Genomic DNA, 19639 nt, shown 5'->3' with positions numbered 1-19639 from the left:
ACAAAGAGAACCCACAAGTGAGCTGCTTGTTACTGTCCTGTGAATCACCAGTTTAAAAGAAAAAAGCATATAAGTTTTGGCATAGTACATCAAGGTATCACCTGATGGGGCTAACAACTTAAAATTTAAAACCACGTAGTCATTGAAGTATCAAAGATAGCATAACTATTCATCAAGAAATGGTTTAGGGCTTCCCTGGTGGCACTGTGGTTAGAACTCGCCTGCCAATGCAGGGGACACAGGTTCGAGCCCTGGTCCGGGAAGACCCCACATGCTGTGGAGCAACTGAGCCCGTGTGCCACAACTACTGAGCCCACGTGCCACAACTACTGAAGCCTGCGCGCCTAGAGCCCGTGCTCTGCAACAGAAGCCACCGCAAGGAGAAGCCCGTGCACTGCAACGAAGAGCAGCCCCCGCTCGCCGAAACTACAGAAAGCCTGTGCACAGCAACGAAGACCCAACACAGCCAAAAATAAAATAAAAATAAAAAATAAATTTATAAAAAAAAAGAAATAGTTTAGAAATTTTACTCATTCATCATTAACAGTCACACACAATCTCTATAAAGCATGAAATAAAAGCACTAAGCCACACTCTACTATCTCTTAGTTCTATCCTATTTTAAAATTCTTAATGACAATAATGTTTTTTAGTAAAAAAAAAAAATATGGGCAGCATTCAGAGGACGACTGGGATAAAACGAGGGGGAGACTCTCTTACCAAAGCTGGAACTACACTCTTGACAGGAAACCCTCCCAGTGTCTCCTCATTTCCCATGACCAATAACTGACACATCTCAATAACTGCCTGGAGTTGCTGGCTTTCATCGCTTGCTTGTAGTCCTTGCAGAAGCTGCTGGGCCTTAGAACCTTCACATGGAAAAAAGAAAAAATCATTATTTTTAAACACTTAATATTATTACTAGGTGTTAAGTGTGACTTCACATGCTGGCTGCTTTTCTTCTTTGGATCCCAATTAAAGGCTAGGTCTATCCAGTGTTAAGACAGGCTGCTGATTACCCAAGACATAACTATGGCAGAGTAAATCCAGGTAATTTAAAGTAATGTCACAGTTATTTATATTTTTCTCTTTTAAGTTTTATCTTTTTAAATGAGAGAAGTTGATTGGTATTTAACAGCTGAAACAAAAATTAATATCCATAAGACTAATACGAACTGCTACCTTTAACATACATGCTTTCAAAAATATGTATATCTAGTGAGCAGAAAGCCTTCTGCAATAATAAAAACCTGGCAAACAATGATGCCCAGGCATCAAAGGAAATGTTATATACCTCTAAATACCTCCATCAGAATAAATGGAATCCAAGTAACAGTGAAAAGGGCAAGGAGATAGACAAACAGACCAATGCATCTAACAAAAGGGAATGAAAAGAATGAAATATTTTCTAAAAACAGCAAAAGACTGGCCTTTTCACCTCCTCTCATTTCATGTGCAGATGCTGCTATCATAGTGCTTTAGAGTACTTCTACTTTTAAGGGTCAATTCCATCGTCCAAACATTTGAAAAATGCTAAGGCTCAACTACCACAATAAATAAGTTATCAATAAACCGAGTAAGACACTCAAAAATAAAGTCTACAAATGTGTTTCAAATTTTCCTGGACACCCTCCTTGTAACCATGATCAACTCCATTAATGCGTATAAACTTATACCTGAGATTACTTTCAAGTCCTTTCCCTTCTGAGACCTTTTCAGTTTATTGTTTGTATTGTTTGGATTTTTTCCATTAAGTACTGAAATGCTTAGAAATGATATATGTTTGGAAACTGTCAATGAATGTGGAATTCATATGAACATCAAAAAGTTTTTTCCCTATGAAGCATCAATGATCTTCTGGGAGGGCATAAACCTTTCAAAGGGATACACAATAATCCTGACAAGGTCTGTTTTCTCTATTATTTAAGACTGTGGCTAATGAACTGCATAACTATCACTGCCTAACTCACTTTACCATAATTAAGAGTCTGTCCAAAAATACACTGCAAGACATTCAAGTTCAAAGGACAGCATCTTTAAAGTTTACAAACTAAATACTATCAGTTCCAGTTAGGGCAGGCTTAACATTTTTGGGTTGAAATAATGTGGAAGGAAGAACAAAATGAAGGGAAAGTAACTATGAAAATAAAAGAATCTTCAGCTGCTTCTAGATTTGTTTTTAAAGAATGAAATAGTTCAAACAGTATACCCTAATAACAACCACCAAAAATAGGAAAAACTGACGCAAGTCGTTGGATGCTCTATCAACACCGAGGCTGGCAGGTCTAAGCACATGGATCATTTCAGCATGCTCAAACAAATCACCATGAATACCACTGGACTTCTGGGATGTCCCTAAAAGGACCTTAGGCCAAATGACAACAAAAAGTCACTGCCATTATTTTCCTCTGACATGTGAAGAGAAACCACCTCATACAGATCAGTCAGTTTTGGTTTTAAGGGTAATTTTATACTCCTGAAAATTACCGAGACCCCGTGTGTGTGGTTTAGATCTACTGTTATTTATAAAATGTGTCTGGAACTAAAAGAGAAACATTTTGAAATACTTGGTTAATGCGTTACATATTAAACAAAAACTTGTGAAAAAGATCACAATTTTCCAAAACAACAGCAACAAGATACAGTGGCGAGTAGCACTGTTTTGCTGCTGTCCTTGCAAACGGCCTGAGCGTGAGGCTGAACGAGAGAGCTGTGCGCTCACCCCTGCTCCCTCTTCCAAGCCGAGACACTAGCTTACGAGAGACTAAGCGTGTGGAAAAACGGGCCTACTCTGCCACAAAGACTATTTAAAAGACATGGATGTGTTAGTAAAGACAAAATTAATGACTGTGTTTTGGAAGCGCATCCTTATGTAAACATGGAGTTTTTTACTAGGACCATGTGACACTGAAAAATAAAATACCTGCCAGTAGTCTGGTGCCACTGCCTTGACTCTAATTAAGGCACCAGCAGTTTTTACACCCACAACAGCTTTTGCACTTTTAGTTCAAACATGAACAAAGTAGAAAAGGAAAGACCTTAGTAGTTATTATCTCTTGGCCTTATGAATTCAATGTAAGGATCTCAGGAACTAGCTTGGAATTTACAGGCCACACTCTGAAAACCACTATCATACATCAGGGGTTGGTAGGCAAACATCTTCTACAAAGAGCCAGAGAGTAAATATTTTGGGTTCTGCAGACCACAAGGTCACTGCTGCCGCTACTCGACCCTGGCACTGTGGCACGAAAGCACACATAGCCCATACATGATCCGAGCATGGCTATATTCCAATCAAGCTTCATTTTCAGACACTGAAATTTGAATTTCATTTAATTTTCAAGTCACAAAACAATTTTTAAACTTTTTCAGCCATTTAAAAAGTAAACATCACTTTTAGTTCACAGGCTATATCAAAACAAAGAGGAGGCCGATTTGGCCCTTGGGCAGTAGTTTGCCAACTGCTGATACAGAGAGAAAGAGAACCACAGCCTTTCAGGGAATCACAGGAGGCTGATGTGTTCAATTGAATCGACCCCACTGGACATTTGCTGAGTTCCGAGGCTGTGAAGAGGGCTGGGGGTTGAGTCAAGTTTTGGTAAGACACAGTGAAAACTCCTGCAGTCTCAGGGTGCTCAGAGGACAAAGTCCCCACAGAGGAAGGAGGCCTGACCCATACACAGCCAGTGCCCTGCCTTCAGACATCTGCCACACTGTGAAACTGCATAAAGAATAGAAAGTGGAACTTGCAAGGTTCTCAATCAAAAAAAAAACCCTGGGAAACTGTTCCCTGGTGGTCCAGTGGTTAGGACTCTGAGCTTCCTCTGCCAAGGGCCTGGGTTCAATCCCTGGTTGGGGAACTAAGATCCCACAAGCCGCACAGTGCAGCCAAATTCAAAACAAACAAAAACAAACACACAAAAAAACCCTGGTAGGGTCACAACAGAGAAACACGGATGAGCTAGAGGTGAAATGAGTCATAAAAAAATAACTCAGTCGAAACAAGCTAAAGCCCTGACTAGAGCAAAGTGATCAGCTTCTGACCCTTTAACACAGAAAAAGAGAAAACACTCACTGCTGGAAAACATCACTTGGGGTCTCTTCCGTTCACATAATCAATTATCAGACATATGAAGAGGCAGAGGAATATGTGACTAACAATCAAAAGGGGACAAAAGACAATAGAAGCAGACTAACACCCCTAGAAATTATAAAGTAAGTATTCTATAACTATGATTAATAAATTGAAAATATAAGCATGGATGGACAAAATGGGTAAGAATGTAAAGAATTTCAACAGTGGGACTTCCCTGGCGGTGCAGTGGTTAAGAATCTACCTACCAATGCAGGGGACACAGGTTCAATCCCCGGTCCAGGAAGATCCCACATGCCGCAGAGCAGCTAGGCCCGTGAGCCACAACTGCTGAGCCTGTGTTCTAGAGAACGCAAGCCACAACTACTGAGCCCACGTGCCACAACTACTGAGCCCGCACACCTAGAGCCTGTGCTCTGCAACAAGAGAAACCACCTCAATGAGAAGCCTGTGCACTGCAACAAGGAGTAGCCCCTGCTCACAGCAACTAGAGAAAGCCCTCGCGCAGCAACGAAGACCCAACGCAGCCATAAATAAATAAATAAAAATATAAATAAATAAATAAATTTAAAGGAAAAAAAGAATTTCAACAGAGAATTTTAATCTATTTTTAAAAATCAAAGAACTGTCTAGAACTGGAAAACAGAGTATCTGAAATTTAAAATTCATTGATGAGTTTAACCAAATACTGAAGAAGACAGCAGAAAAAAGAATTAGTGAATTTAAAATACGGTCAACAGAAAGTTTTCAAACTGGGGGGGGAAAGAAAAACCTGGGAAAAACAAAAACAGAGCTAGAGAGACATGGTAGATCAAGTCCAAAGTCTGAACGTGTACAATCTTGATACTCCCAGAAGAAAAGGAAGGAGAATATCTGAAGAGATGATGAGATAAGTGAAACAATATATGAAGACATAACGGCCAACAATCTTCCAAAGCTGATGAAAGTTATCGACTCAGAGATTCAAAGGCTCGGTGGAACCTGAGCAAATTAAAAATGGAAGAAAATGTCACACAGGCCTAATATAGTCAAATTATTAAAAATTAATAATGGTTTGAAAAAGCAGATCTTAAAAGAAGCTGGGAGAAAAGAACTGCCTTGGAAGGGTAACAGTAAGACTTTTAAACAGCAACTATGGAAACCAGAAGAGCACTACAAAGTACTAATATGAGATTTTATACCTGGGGAAATTACCTTTTAAAAATTAAGGCATAACACATATATATGGAACCTTTAAAAAAAAATGGTTCTGAAGAACCTAGGGGCAGAACAGGAACAAGATGCAGACATAGAGAACGGACTTGGGAGGAAGTGAGAGTGGCATTGACATATACACACTACCAAATGTAAAATAGCTAGCTAGTGGGAAGCAGCCGCATAGCACAGGGACATAAGCTCACAGGGACAACAGCTCGGTGCTTTGTGACCACCTAGAGGGGTGGGATAGGGAGGGTGGGAGGGAGACGCAAGAGGGAGGGGATATGGGGATATATGTATACATATAGCTGATTCTCTCTGTTATACAGCAGAAACTAACGCAACACTGTAAAGCAATTACACTCCAATAAAGATGTTAAAAAAAAATTAAGGCAAATCAAGGATTTCTCCAACAAAAGCAGAGAGAAATCATTACTAGCAGTCACTCACTGCATAAAAAAAGTTCTTTAGGCTGAAGGGAAACAATCCTGATAGAAGAAAGGGACTTTAGGAAAGAATTAAGAACACTGGAAATGGTATATATGTGGGCAAAAATAAAAGAATATGGATGTTCTAAAACAACAATTGTCTTTTTGTGTTTATAGCACATGTGTAAGTAAAACTAAATAACAGCATAAAGGATGGCAGGAGAAAAAGAGTTAAATTGCTGTAAGGTGGTTGCACTGTTTGGGATATGATAACGTATTACTACATGGTAGGCTATATATAATAAGCCAAGGATACACATTATAATCTCCAAAAGAGGCTGATTTACAACATCTGCCAAAATGTTGTACACATTTACCCTTTACACAGCAATCTCCCTTCTAGAAATCTATCCTGAAGGTAACACAGGTAAAAACAGGAAAGCTGTATTTCACTGCAACACAACCAAGACTGGAACTAACCCAAATGTCCAACAGGAGACTGGCAAAATAACCCGTACATCCACACACTGCAGCACTGTGGCAGCTTTACAAAAAGAATGGGGAAATCTCTCTTTCTCTCTCTCTCTCTGAGCATGTGCGTGACGTGCACAGCAGCCATGATAAGTGAACACCAAAACATACTGTTAAAAGCAAGGCAAAGTATGTAAAATTTATACTCTTATCTAAGAAAGTCAGTGTGTGTGAAGTAGATAATACGGATTTGTTTCTGTTTTCTTAAATAAATAACAAAAGGACAGGCCACAAACTTACAAAGGTTATTTGTGTGGGAGGAGGAAACAGGCTAAAGGGATAGCAAAAGATAAGACTTTTAAAAATTTGTAGATTTGACTTCAGGAACCATGTAAATATAACAAATTATAAAAGCAAGACTACATTTTAAAGTCAATCCCTAAAAATTAAAAGCAAAATAAAGCAAATGTGCTAAACCAGCCTGGTGGCATGACTGTAAAGAATTATTTCAAGTGACTCTAAAACACACAAAAATGACCACAAAGTGAGATATATCCCAAGAACAAAAAAAGAACTGTTACAAAATTAAAATTTTCTCAATAATACTATTTTTGGTGTTAGGTTGGAATTTTGTACTGTAGGATAAAGCAAATAAATGACTATGTTATCACTGGGAACTGAAACTTTTGGCACGAGGGAAAGATACAAGATAAATAAAACCCCTGCAGTCCTGAATGTGAATTGGCAGTATCAGTATGAACTCATGATTTTTAATCTTAAAAGATTAAATACAATTATTTCCTACTTTTGTCCATTAAAAGTGTCTAACAACAATTATCAACCCAGTAGCAAATACGCCAACAGCCCAGACTGTGGAATCTAAATATCATTTCCTATAAAGAAAACCAGGGCTCTCTGAGGCAATGCCTGATTTCAGGTGGGGGGTGTTCAACTTGGCTCATCAGAAAGCAAAGAGGGCATCAAAAACTACTGAGATCGCATCAGAAATATCAGATGACGACTAGACAATTTCATCATCAGTGAAAATCAATGAAATGGCTAAAACACATCTCAACCCAATTGACAATGATACTTAAAACAAAAACAACAGCACTTTGAAGGATGCAAAACTGGTAAATAAAGGGTAGGAAATATTTTTCCTATACCAACTATTCTCCTGGGTAACCAAATAGAAGGGAGAGATATTCTTTATATATTTCAACTAAATTACTTCTTTTACTTCTAATAAATGAAGACTGATCATTAGATATGAAATGCTTTCATTTTTAATCCCTGTTGTCTAGACTTTGTGGGCTTCCTAATATTAGAAAACACTACCACTTTTGCATAGTCTTTCCTCACCAGAGGAAGAAAATAAAGAACCAAACTTGAACCTGAAAAAGCCTCTAGATCCAACTACCTGTTTAACAAGAAGTTTACTTTTTGTTTTTTAACTTTTCCATTTGAGCAATGGAAATCTGACTGAATGGGTATCTATCAATAAGGAATTACTGGTTTCTTCTTCAGATATAATAATAGTAATGTGGATGTACGCATGCATGTGTATGTGTGTTTTAAGGGACATTATCTTGAGCTACATGATGAAATATTTATAGATAAAATTATATAATGTCTGGGATTCATTTCAAATTAATACAAGAGGAGGGATGTTGGTGGGTGTAAAGACAGACTGGCCATGAAGCAGGCACTGCTGAAGCTGGGTCATGGGAATGGGGGTGTGTCACTGTTTTCTACTCTGGTTCTAGTCTATCGTTTATATTCATTTCATGTGCAATAGTCAAGCCTTAATATGGATTTCCAATGTTTAATGCTAATATTCTTGGGTAGCTCTGAAACAATTTTTCTTCCCAGCCTTCTCCCCCAAAATAAATGAAGTGGAAAAATAAATGAAATCAAATTTCTCTTAAAAAATAAAAAAGTACACACATTAAAAATATGATCTATACTTTGCCATCAGTTAAATTAAAGTTTTTAAAATGTATTTATGTGAGGACTGGAACATTTGAATTCTAGATACTTACTAAGGATTTTCTTAATATAAACTTTTTTAGACAGTACTGTGGTTATGTCCTTATTTTTACAGATATAAATTCAAATATATGCAAATGGCAAAAGTTAAAAAAATAAACTTGGGAGTGGGGAGAACAGCCGAGGATATAAATGAAACAATGGTCAGGTCACGTGGATCGATAATTGTTGATGGGTTCATGGATGTTATTATACTACTAATAATACTCTCAACTTTTGTGTATGCTTGATCTTTTTCATAATACAGATAAATCCTAATTACCCTTAGTTTAAATCCCACACTTGCTGCTGGCCTGCAAAGGTCCAACATGACCTGGCAAGCGCCTACACCTCTCAGATTTCATCTTCTACCACTCTCCTTTCACTTTCCATAGGCCCCTCCTGCTGTCTCATGAGCATGCCAAACTCATTTCCACCTGCGGCCTTGCACTTCCTTTTTCCCTCAGATCCCTGCAGAGCTGGTTTTCTCACTCCATTTTGTTCTCCACAAAATCATTTTGTTCTCCACAAAATCAGAAAAGGTTTCTTTAACCAGCCTATCATCACACCAACAAACACCTTCCTAACTCTGCTTTGTTTTCCTTCACTGCATTGACACGACCTGAAATTTTACTATATAGTAATTGTTTATTGCCAGGGTCACTCTCTAACAGGGAAGCTTCCACGTGGGAAACAACTCTGCTTATTATCCTATTCATGACTCTGTACATCCCAGTGCCTAATAAACAACACTGAATAAAAATCCAGACTCAAGGGTTCTCGAGAACTTTGCAGGAGGCTATGTTATTTGAGAGATGAGTATCAGGGCAGCAAAAGCAAAGCAAAACAAAACAAAAACAAAAACACCAGCTGCCTCAGAATGGGAGAAAATATTTGCAAACGAATCAACGGACAAAGGATTAATCTCCAAAAATATAAACAGCTCATGAAGCTCAATATTAAAAAAACAAACAACCCAATCCAAAAATGGGCAGAAGACCTAAATAGACATTTCTCCAAAGAAGACATACAGATGGCCAAGAAGCACATGAAAAGGTGCTCAACATCAGGAGTTATTAGAGAAATGCAAATCAAAACTACAATGAGGTATCACCTCACACCAGTCAGAATGGGCATCATCAGAAAATACACAAACAACAAATGCTGGAGAGGGTGTGGAGAAAAGGGAACCCTCTTACACTGTTGGTGGGAATGTAAATTGATACAGCCACTCTGGAGAACAGTATGGAGGTTCCTTAAAAAACGAAAAATAGGGCTTCCCTGGTGGCGCAATGGTTGAGAGTCCACCTGCCGATGCAGGGGACACGGGTTCGTGCCCTGGTCCAGGAAGATCCCACATGCCATGGAGCGGCTGGGCCTGTGAGCCATGGCCACTGAGCCTGCGTGTCTGGAGCCTGTGCTCCGCAACGGGAGAGGCCGCAACAGTGAGAGGCCCGCGTACCGCAAATAACAACAACAACAACAAAAAAAGTAGAATTATCATATGACCCAGCGATCCCACTACTGGGCATATACCCAGAGAAAACCATAATTCAAAGAAACACATGCACCCCAATGTTCATTGCAGCACTATTTACAATAGCCAGGTCATGGAAGCAACCTAAATGCCCACTGACAGACGAATGGATAAAGAAGATGTGGTACATATATACAATGGAATATTACTCAGCCATAAAAAGGAACGAAATTGGGGTCATTTGTAGAGACGTGAATGGATCTAGAGACTGTCATACAGAGTGAAGTAAATCAGAAAGAGCAAAACAAATATCGTGTATTAACGCATATATGTGGAACCTAGAAAAATGGTACAGGTACAGATGAACTGGTTTGCAGGGCAGAAATAGAGATACAGATGTAGAGAACAAACGTATGGACACCAAGCAGGGGAAGTGGCGGGGGGTGGGGGTGGGACGGATTGGGAGATTGGGATTGACGTATATACACTAACATGTATAGAATGGATAACTAATAAGAACCTGCTTGTATAAAAAAAAAAAATAAAATTCAAAAATTAAAAATAAAATACCCGCTGCTTCTTAAAATCCTCAAGTACAAGTACACATAATATGAGCACATGTACACACATTGCATTATTTTTTTTTAAACTTAGAATATTTAATGGAAAATTATACAAGTACAAATTTATTTGTAAGGTCAGAGTTAACAACCTTCGGTAACACTTCAGAAATTTTGAAATGAATCAAGACTGAAGTCTGCAAATAGCCTACTGATTCTATGGAAATATTATTGATGAAGTAAAAAAGAATGTGTGTGTGTGTATATATATATAAAACTGAGTCACTCTGCTGCACAGTAGAAATTAACACAACATTGTAAATCAACTATACTTCAATTTTTAAAAATGCTTAAATGTAAATTTTATTGCTTAAGGAAGCTAAAGGTAATATTCTATACCAGACAGAATTTAACTGAATTTGTGATTATGCAAAATCATATTCTTAGTTACAAACTGAGACTTAAACAATCACTCTTATATCTAGCATATATGATAAGATCTCTGGGTTATATTAATTTGATTAAATGAGTCTAGTTACTGGTAATTCTGCTGAGAAATCTTTCCTCTCAGGCTCATTTTATAATCAACTGCCTAATGGGTTAAATTTTATTATACCATAAAAATCTCAAGACACAAATCTGTGCAAAGCATGCAATCAGATGCTATAATAATGTAATCACCTGAGATCCTGTACTCTTCTATAGTTCAAAAACAAACAAAATGAAGGGTCAATCTTGTTGTAAACGTTGGATGGTTTTCTAATGGCTCCAATTCAGTAATTAAAAATAAAAGGAGAAAATCTTGAAGAGTTGCTATTATTTAAGGCAAGAATGTGCAGAAACTGTTTTTTAAAACAGGTTAAAGTTCATGAAAACTTCCTTATGTGAAAACTCTCTTACATGAATAGGTAAACAGTAGAAACAGCACTCAACTAATTACTAAGAGTTCTGAGGGGAGGACAAATTTAAAAGTATTCACTTACTAGCTCCGCTTCCAATTGTTCTATGGAAAAGTTGTGACATCCGAGGACCAAGAGGACCAAACAGGTGAGGAGGAAGACCCCTGGCCTCTAAGAGAGCTAAGGAAAAAAGAAGGGCAGGAGGAGTAGTCGAAGTGTTAATACAACTGATCTTATCTAGAAGTTTCGAACAACTGATTCATCACATAATTGATTTAAACAATTACTTTCCATTTTGAACTTTAAGTTACATTAAACTTTTCAAGACCACTTGTATATACTAATATAATTAATATAAGTTACAACACCCATGTGTCTACTCCAGGGCATCTTAAGGTTTTATGGAGATATTAAATATCCGTGCCAGCAGGGACTATGTAAATGGTCCAAGAAAAACCCAAAGTAAACATTTATTTTGAAGAAGTTATGTTAAGCACCTTAGCTATTTCACTCTATTATTTCTCAGTCAGATACTGATCATGAGATCCTCTAAAAACAGGAAAAAAATCATTTTTATCAGTTCCCAAAAGTGAGAAAAACTGTTCATAAGAGTTCTAGTCAAAAAGTGATTGCTATAAGTTCCTTCAGGAACTTAAAAGCAATCTGAAACTGATTCATTAATGTTTCTTGTAAGCCTCACACTGGGGATCTATTCTATAAATCAGCTGTCTGAAGATAATAAAAATACATATCCATGTACTTGTAAATAATGTATACATAATATAAAGCTGCTTTTTAAAAGCACTTACAACATTATAATACCTTGAGTTTATGTATACAATCTACATTCATTTTCAAACAGTTGATCAAGCATCCTACTAGATGCAATATGTTATTAGATACCAGAGCACAATATATTAAGCTACCCCTTGTTCAATATCTCCCTTAATGTATTACTAGCTATACATGCAACCATAATGAAAAAAAATTTTTAAACATAAAAAATAAATATACTATATAAGATTTTTATCTAGTTAAACAGTAAAGATGAAGAGCCAAACGGATCATCTTCCAATTCCAAATCATCAAATCACCACTACATACAAAGCTTTTTTGGAGATATGGGCACTGCTACATTATACTTTTATGAGCTTACCCAAATTAACTTCAACAAAGAACGGTAGTAAAAGGCAGCCCATGACAAGAGTTTCTTGTAAGCTCAGTAACTCTCTTTACCTTGCAATCGTCCCATCTCGGAATCATCCGATTCACTCTCCCCAGAAGTGGTCATGCCCACAGCCCCTGCAACAGAACTAGAGGCTTCGAAGAGGGGGGAAAGGTGAGGGTTAGGAGAGGAACATTTAAATTCATTATGTCTGGTTTATCTTAAAAAAGAAAAAGCAGAGTTTTACAGACAACAATGAATAAAGGCAAACGTGTCTGCCCATTGCACACCAGCTGTTATTCTAGACTTCATCATGTAGGTTTTATGGAAAAAAGATGGCTCAACTACATTAGAAACAAGCATAATATACAAGCTTTGCATTTCACTCGTACATGGTTTTCATAGTTTCCTCCTGTCTTTGAAACTGTTCCTGAATTGGGTCTTATCCTGAACTCCTCTACCAAAAGTCCATAAACATAACACTGCTAAAAAACCATTGTGATATTTAATAGATGGGCAATTAGTCACAAACAGAAAAGCAAAACTGACATTTGGGGAAAATGTTCCATGTAGATGTGTGCCTTCTTCAGTCTGCTTTATTCCTGGACTATAGTCTGGATACGATCATTTGCCGTGTTTTCTTTCATTTCAAGACTGTGCAAAGATTACGCTCTCTTATTTCCAGGACAAAACATTGAAGAAACACATTACAACTGACAGAAGACTGCAAAACACTGAAGTACAAAAGACAGGGCAACTAACATGTCAAAACAAATGCAGAATGAAGAGTTCAGATTCAGAAGGATTCTACTACCCAAAATGCTAACCTGATCGATAATTCAGTCTAAGTAAATAGTGGCTGATTCTACAATATTATAAATCTGACCAGGAGACGAAAATATATTCCTGTAAAACTAGCAGTTTTACTGTCCCCTCCTCTCAGTGTCTGTTGAGTCCTAAAGCATTTTTTGTACATAGACGATTCTCAGCTGTGTATGACCACATCATCCACAATACCTTAAGTCCTGTCCACTTGACAGATGGTGACAGAATGCAAGGCAGGAAGAATACTTTTGTCATTATTAAAAGAGGCACATGGATCACGTATGTGAATGTAAAGAGTTTTTCTGAAGAAAGAGATGTAAATACACCAGCCACCAACTCTGTTTTCTTAATACTTTTCTTCACCCTCATTTAAGTATTCTAACATTTCACCGGGATTTTTAAAGAACTTGTAGAAAAATGTATGGTTTAGAACAGGAATCAGCAAACTGTGGCCTACAGGCCAAATCCAGTCCAGCACACCACTTTGCAAATAAAATTTTGTTAAAACATACGCAAACTCATTCACTCACATACCTGTGGCTGCTTTTGTGCTACAACCACAGAGTTGTTCCAACAGAGCCTGCATAAAGCCTAAATCATCAGTTATCTGGCCCTTCACAGAAAACGTTGGCAACCCCATGGTTTAGAGTAACAGGCTAAGTAGAAATGCTAATATTAAGGAGTAATGGAGTTTAGCAAAATCCACACTTCTGATGGAGAAAAAGGAAATAACAACTGTACTTATATATATATAAGGCTACTTGTAGGTAGCACTCATTAAATGCCGACTGTATGGAGAACGTGTCCATGTGTTTGCTCTCAACCATACAGAGAAGTATTACAAGCTCCACCATGCACATGAGGAAACCAAGGCTTTGTGTCTTTGAGTGCTTGCCCAAGGTCGGACAACTGACCAGGGGCGTGAGACGTGAGCCCAGGCAGTCTGACTTCGCAGGCCGCACTCATACGAGCTGCACGCTACCAGCGCCTCGCACTTGCCCTCCAGCACTCGTTCCTGATTTCAGTGCCGCTGCTTCTTCGTGTTATACAGAAACCACGCCAACCAGCCCTGCTACCAGGTCCCAATTATGACTGAACTTAGTCAAGTGGCTCTTAAACTTACTTTGAAACTTTTACAAAATGTGGAAAGCAAATACTAAGTTTTGGCAAACAAAATTGTTGGTTTTTCTTTCTTTCCTGCTCCCCCCTCAAAGGCACACTCTGGAACCACACATTTTTTAAGAAAAAAAAAATCACAAGTTCACTTAAGGTAATGCTGGGTTTTTTTTAAAGCGTATCAGAGGTTCTACTAGTTTGACTTTAAACCAGTCTACAAATCTACAACTTACAATTTTAAAGGTTTAACCTTAAGTGACTTCTTAAACATATTATTCTAAGAACTGACATAATGAATAATAAATACCTCAAATTGCCCTGACACAAAGACATTAACCAAGACATAAAACTTGTAAAAGCACAGAATTAAAAGAGCTGTTAAGACTATTATAGGGAGGGTCCCAACCTTAAGGGAGCCACAGACCCACTACAAGGAGGAGCAGGGATATTCTGGTTTTTAATCAAGTCGAGGGCCTATTCTGACACAAATCAGTTACTGGACCCAAGGAAAAAGATCCTTTCCAGCTGCCATTCCTTTGATGGCAAGTATTAATAGGCATTTGCTTACCATAGCTCCCTTTTTTCTAAGTTTTACAAAATTAAATCAACCAAACTAGCTTACAGTGAGCGGCTGTTTGTAAACTCATGCAGGTAAGGAAATGTAACCCATTAATAGCAGTCAGCGAGAAAGTTGCTTCAATCAAGGCATCAAACCTTGGGCAACACACACAAAATACATCCCAACACAAATATAAAAGCAAGGCTATCAAACAGAGAAAATCCAATGCCAGATTTTAAGAGGTGTCAATCTTTTTTTTTTTGTTTAAACTGGTATCTCTCCCATCTAGTCTCAGCATATCTTCACAGCACCATGTAAGGCAGTTTCCAACACACAGTTAAAGCTGATAAAATTCACTTTTACTTGACAGGAACTGCTAAGGGTTTACCAAATACCTAAGTATAGGAGGCAACGGGAAAACATTTTTAGTGTCACAAAAACTTTTGAGCTAGGCCAGAAGAATGGTTGTTTGGAATATAATTACACCTTATGTGGGCCTTGGCATCAGGTGATATGGTAGCAATCTAATTTTTAGTGGTACTAACCAAATATAATGAGGGAGAGAAAAATTTACAAAACTGAGTTGCTTTCTTTTTACAATCTGACCCTGTTCATTTCTTGTGAAATTAAGATTCCCAATGCCAAATGTAGGTGTCAGAACATTTTTCCTTACTTTGATTGATTTCTGGGTATAAAGAAGACTGCTTGATTCCCCACCTTAGTATCACTAAGATTTGCAAGACTTTATCAGCACTATAAAGGGATGCTCAGTTCTAATGAAGTCTAAAACTAAACCCTTCAGCTCTTGGGACAATGTGGGGAACACTTAACTTTCAACTTCAAGAGCTGACATTTCTTCTATGAAGAGCTAGAGGGGTTGCACTCCACATCACAGTAAACTTCAGAGTGACCCAAAGGGACACCATTATCAACAAACTTTCCTAAATGTCAACAACACTGGCAAAGTCAGGGTGATATAAGCAAGTATTCCAAAGATGGAGCAATGCTTTAATATCTACATGTGAAAAAAGAAATACACTTATATCAACGAGGCCACTGAAATAAGTCAGGAAGAAATGATCTCTAAAAATAAAGAAACACTGAAAAATGAATATATACATAAGACTGAAGAGATTAATTTTTTTAAATTAGTAAAAACATTATTTCAAAATAAATGCTTCAGATGAAGTGAGTCTTATACCAACTGTATAAGAACTGTCTGAGAATGGACACTTGCCATAAGATGCTCTACGTTACCACCATCAGTTTGTACTCTACACGAACTTAGAGGGTTTTATTTTTCTTTAAATTCCAGTTTTACATACTGAGAAACGAAAGCACATTACACTGAAGAACTTAATATAAAGCTAGTAATAAGTAATCTGCCTCTTTCCCCAGAAGCACTTTAGTGAGCTGGCAGAGGAACCCCTGTAGTACGTACAAGGGATCCAGCCTCCGAAAGGTAATAAAGTTAGTGCTGCTCTAACGCCAGTGAACATGCACATGTATCTTTTACATAAACTCAGAAAGCACCTAGATCACAATGGGATTTCAAATATGGATGACAATGAAACACAGGCGAGCCTTTCGGAGGGCAATCGCGTGAACCTAATCCCTTGAAGCTTTTATCCTCTTTGGCAAATATACCAAGGAACAAAATTTTACACACCACCCCCTCATTCTGGCCTCCAATTACACCCCTATGAATTAAACAAACTCGAGTAACCACAGGGAAGCAGAACACCACAGCTGTTATAACTGTGCACTTCTTTTCTCTAAGACCTGGATTTGAGAGTCACACATCCTAGTTTGTAACCCTGGCAAGCTTAACCATTATGCATCTCAGTTGTTCTCATTTATAAAATGAGGATAACAGCACCTCACACCTCAGCAGGTTGTTCTGAATATTAAATGAGAATATATGTAAAGTGCTTAATAGTGTGTCTGCAATGGAGTGTACACTCTGTAAATGTTAGCTATTGTAATTACCATAATGAGTCCACTTGAACAACACACTCAGCAGCTCCCTCTCAAAGTGTCATCCATATGGGAACTGCTCCACTTCCATAATCAGACTTGGAATAAACATTAAAACACTGGGAAGCATAGGCTGTGTGTCCTACAGAGCTTCAGTGAGTTGCATGTGCAATGCAGTGTATGTTTCCAAAAATCTACCATTTAACCCTTCAGAAAAACTATTCTGGGAAAAAGGCACCACCAGAAGAGATGCCGTAAGTTCGCCATGTAATCTATCATACAAAACCAGGAAAGACAAGTTGGTAAAGATGTTAAGCTGGACAGAAAGCTGAGACAAAAGGCACAGAACATGGACAGCAGTGGGCAGACCAGAACCTTCCTGGTAAATGAGGATATACAATCAACCACAGGCATTGAAGAAAACTGCACCTATTCTGATACTAACAGTAATACATGAAAGAACTCTGTTCAAAAGTAAGAACATGCCTACGCCTAAAGCTACGCATATCATCCAGATTTAAGGGACTCAACTCAGACCCATATGTTCATAATGATGACTTATAATATTTTTGTATCTGTTCTTAGTGTTAGTGAGAAATGCTTATAACAAGCTACTGTTTAAAACCGTTAGCCACAATCAAGCCGTGGAGTGTCAGCCGCCTTCTGGCACTGGAAATGGGTACATACTTGGGGTGGGGCGGGGGGCCTAATTTTTGCTGGGCTAAGACATCTAGGAGAATAAAAATAAGAAACCCAAAAGAATAGGAATACTAGTCTTAAAGCTGCTTAGATTCAAACTGAATACTTGTTATTTTTTAGGGACTACAACATTCTAAATTAAAATTTAGACTTGTATGAAGCAATTTAAGCCACATCCTTACGTTTTTACTATGAATTTAAAGTTTTACAAACAATCAGTAGGCAACTATTATATGTACTGATCAATATTTAAGAAGCTTAAACAGAAAGGGACTTACTGCTTCTTAAAAGGCCTCTGAATGTAATTAGTACAAATTTGGATTTGGAAAAAGATTAAACAGCAACAACAACAAATGAATACAACTAATCAAAACACCAAATCTATAAAGCGGAACAAAAGCGAACAAGAAGTGTGATGGCTAACATCTTAAGATGTATCTGTCTCCTCTCTTCCATTATATTTGGTGTACCTAAAAAGTAAGTTATCTCCAAATAAATCTGGAAGATACATAAATGCTTTTTAGGCTTAAGAAGTGCCAATCTACCTGCCGCTCCTTGGGGAGTTTCGTCCGTCCGTGCAGCTGAAGAATTCACTGTCTCCTGGTTGCCTTCAGGGTCTGCCATCTTCTCCTGTCGACGAGCTTCAGCTGCTCCTCTTTTGCCCAGGCCAGAGCCTCGCCGACTACAACAGAAAAATGCCATCATAGGCAGCACTCCCAGTGACCAGGAGCAATGTCCACACAGCACAAAGCTCCAATGCATGGAACACAGAGCTAGTTTCTTCTTTTTACATAAAAATTGTTGTAGAAAATCACTATGGGTAACAACCAAGACTTTGTATATTTAAAACTCATCCAAGCTATATCACATTGACAATACAAGCTTTTGTGTTGCTATGAGCTGTTGTCATCCTTACAAACAGAAGTGATTTTTAAACACTTCAACTACATGGAAAAGTGATTCCTTCTGCAGAAACAATTCAATTCATTTGAAATAGATCCCTAATTCCTGGGTAAATAGTGGACCACTATATGGACTTTCAGACTGATACTTGAAAATGGGGGCAGGACAGGGGGAGAGAAGAAGATGGGAAAAATTCCCATCACTTAAGTCCCAGATTACTTAAATCATCAAAAAATTACTATCCTAATAATGGACAATAGCTCTAGCCTTTAAAATAAAAGAAATGAGTATTTAATATTTATAAGTAAATACAGATGACATCTAAGACACTTGTTTCTGATTGAGGCATAGTGTAAGATATGGAAAAAGGAATCATCAGTCATTTATCATGAAGCAGATTATATTTTATTGATGACTTTCTTTCTATTTTAATAGCGAAATCAGTAAGCAAATCAGGTAGAGACAGAAGACTTCCAAAATTACAACAACTTAATATTGTTTAAAGGCAGTTCCCCAAATGACCTCAGAAAGTGCAAAAATCTACTACTAAAGAAATGTTTTAGACTAAAGTAAACTACAGTGAAATTAGATGTTGTCTAGTAAAGAACAAGAAGGAACCAGGCATAAGTGACATGTAAATGAAAGCTCTGAATCACCAATGAGTTCTTGAAGAGTTTATTCTCTCAATTATTAAAACTCCTCCCTAAGCAGGGATTTACTTTGCCAACCTTTCATTCACAGGGGAAAAAAGCTCACTCCAAACCCCAATTACCAAGCTATAAATTAGTGGGATTCAAATTAAGTCATTTATTTAACATTTAATTTGTATCAACCATGTGACACACTCTGTGCTGAACATTTGGTTGCTGCCTTCAAGGTGTGTTAGTCTAAAGAGACGAAGCCGCAGCTGTGATCGACTACGAAAGCACTAAATTTAAGAGGAATCTCAACTAATTCAGAAAAGTTTGAGATGAAGAGCACTGCAGGCAGGCGGCTAGACAGCTTGTGTGTAGCATGTAAGTAACTTCTCGTTCATCAAGACAGTGGGCCCGAGGAGAAGGAGAGAATGCTGCAGAGAAAGATAGGACGCTAGATTACCTGACGCCACATACAGCTTAAAATTAATTTTCAACTACAGTGAATTTGGTTTATATCTAAGATTATAAACCTTGGGTAAACTGGATTCAAAGTTTGGCCCAAAACAGGACAAAAGCCCTAAAGAACTAAGAAATTTTCTCAGAG

The 19639-nt window shown here is 37.8% G+C and overlaps 1 protein-coding gene across 15 annotated transcripts in view; it reads right to left on the bottom strand.

The window, feature by feature from the left end:
• Nucleotides 1–19639, bottom strand: part of TRIP12 (thyroid hormone receptor interactor 12) — a 147233-nt gene that overhangs the window by 49424 nt on the left and 78170 nt on the right. For all 15 annotated transcript variants that reach the window (XM_060015962.1, XM_060015961.1, XM_060015964.1 and 12 more), the window contains 4 exons: nt 18040–18176; nt 12390–12473; nt 11238–11333; nt 721–869 (listed from right to left, as the gene is read on the bottom strand). In XM_060015962.1, coding sequence (XP_059871945.1) covers nt 721–869; nt 11238–11333; nt 12390–12473; nt 18040–18176 — 466 coding nt within the window. The remainder of the gene's footprint in view (nt 1–720; nt 870–11237; nt 11334–12389; nt 12474–18039; nt 18177–19639) is intronic.

This window comes from Delphinus delphis, chromosome 7 (assembly GCF_949987515.2).
Source record: "Delphinus delphis chromosome 7, mDelDel1.2, whole genome shotgun sequence".
In the NCBI taxonomy this organism is placed as follows: Eukaryota; Metazoa; Chordata; class Mammalia; order Artiodactyla; family Delphinidae; genus Delphinus; species Delphinus delphis.
Note: the sequence above shows the minus strand (reverse complement) of the source record. Positions and strands in the feature narration are given on the sequence as shown.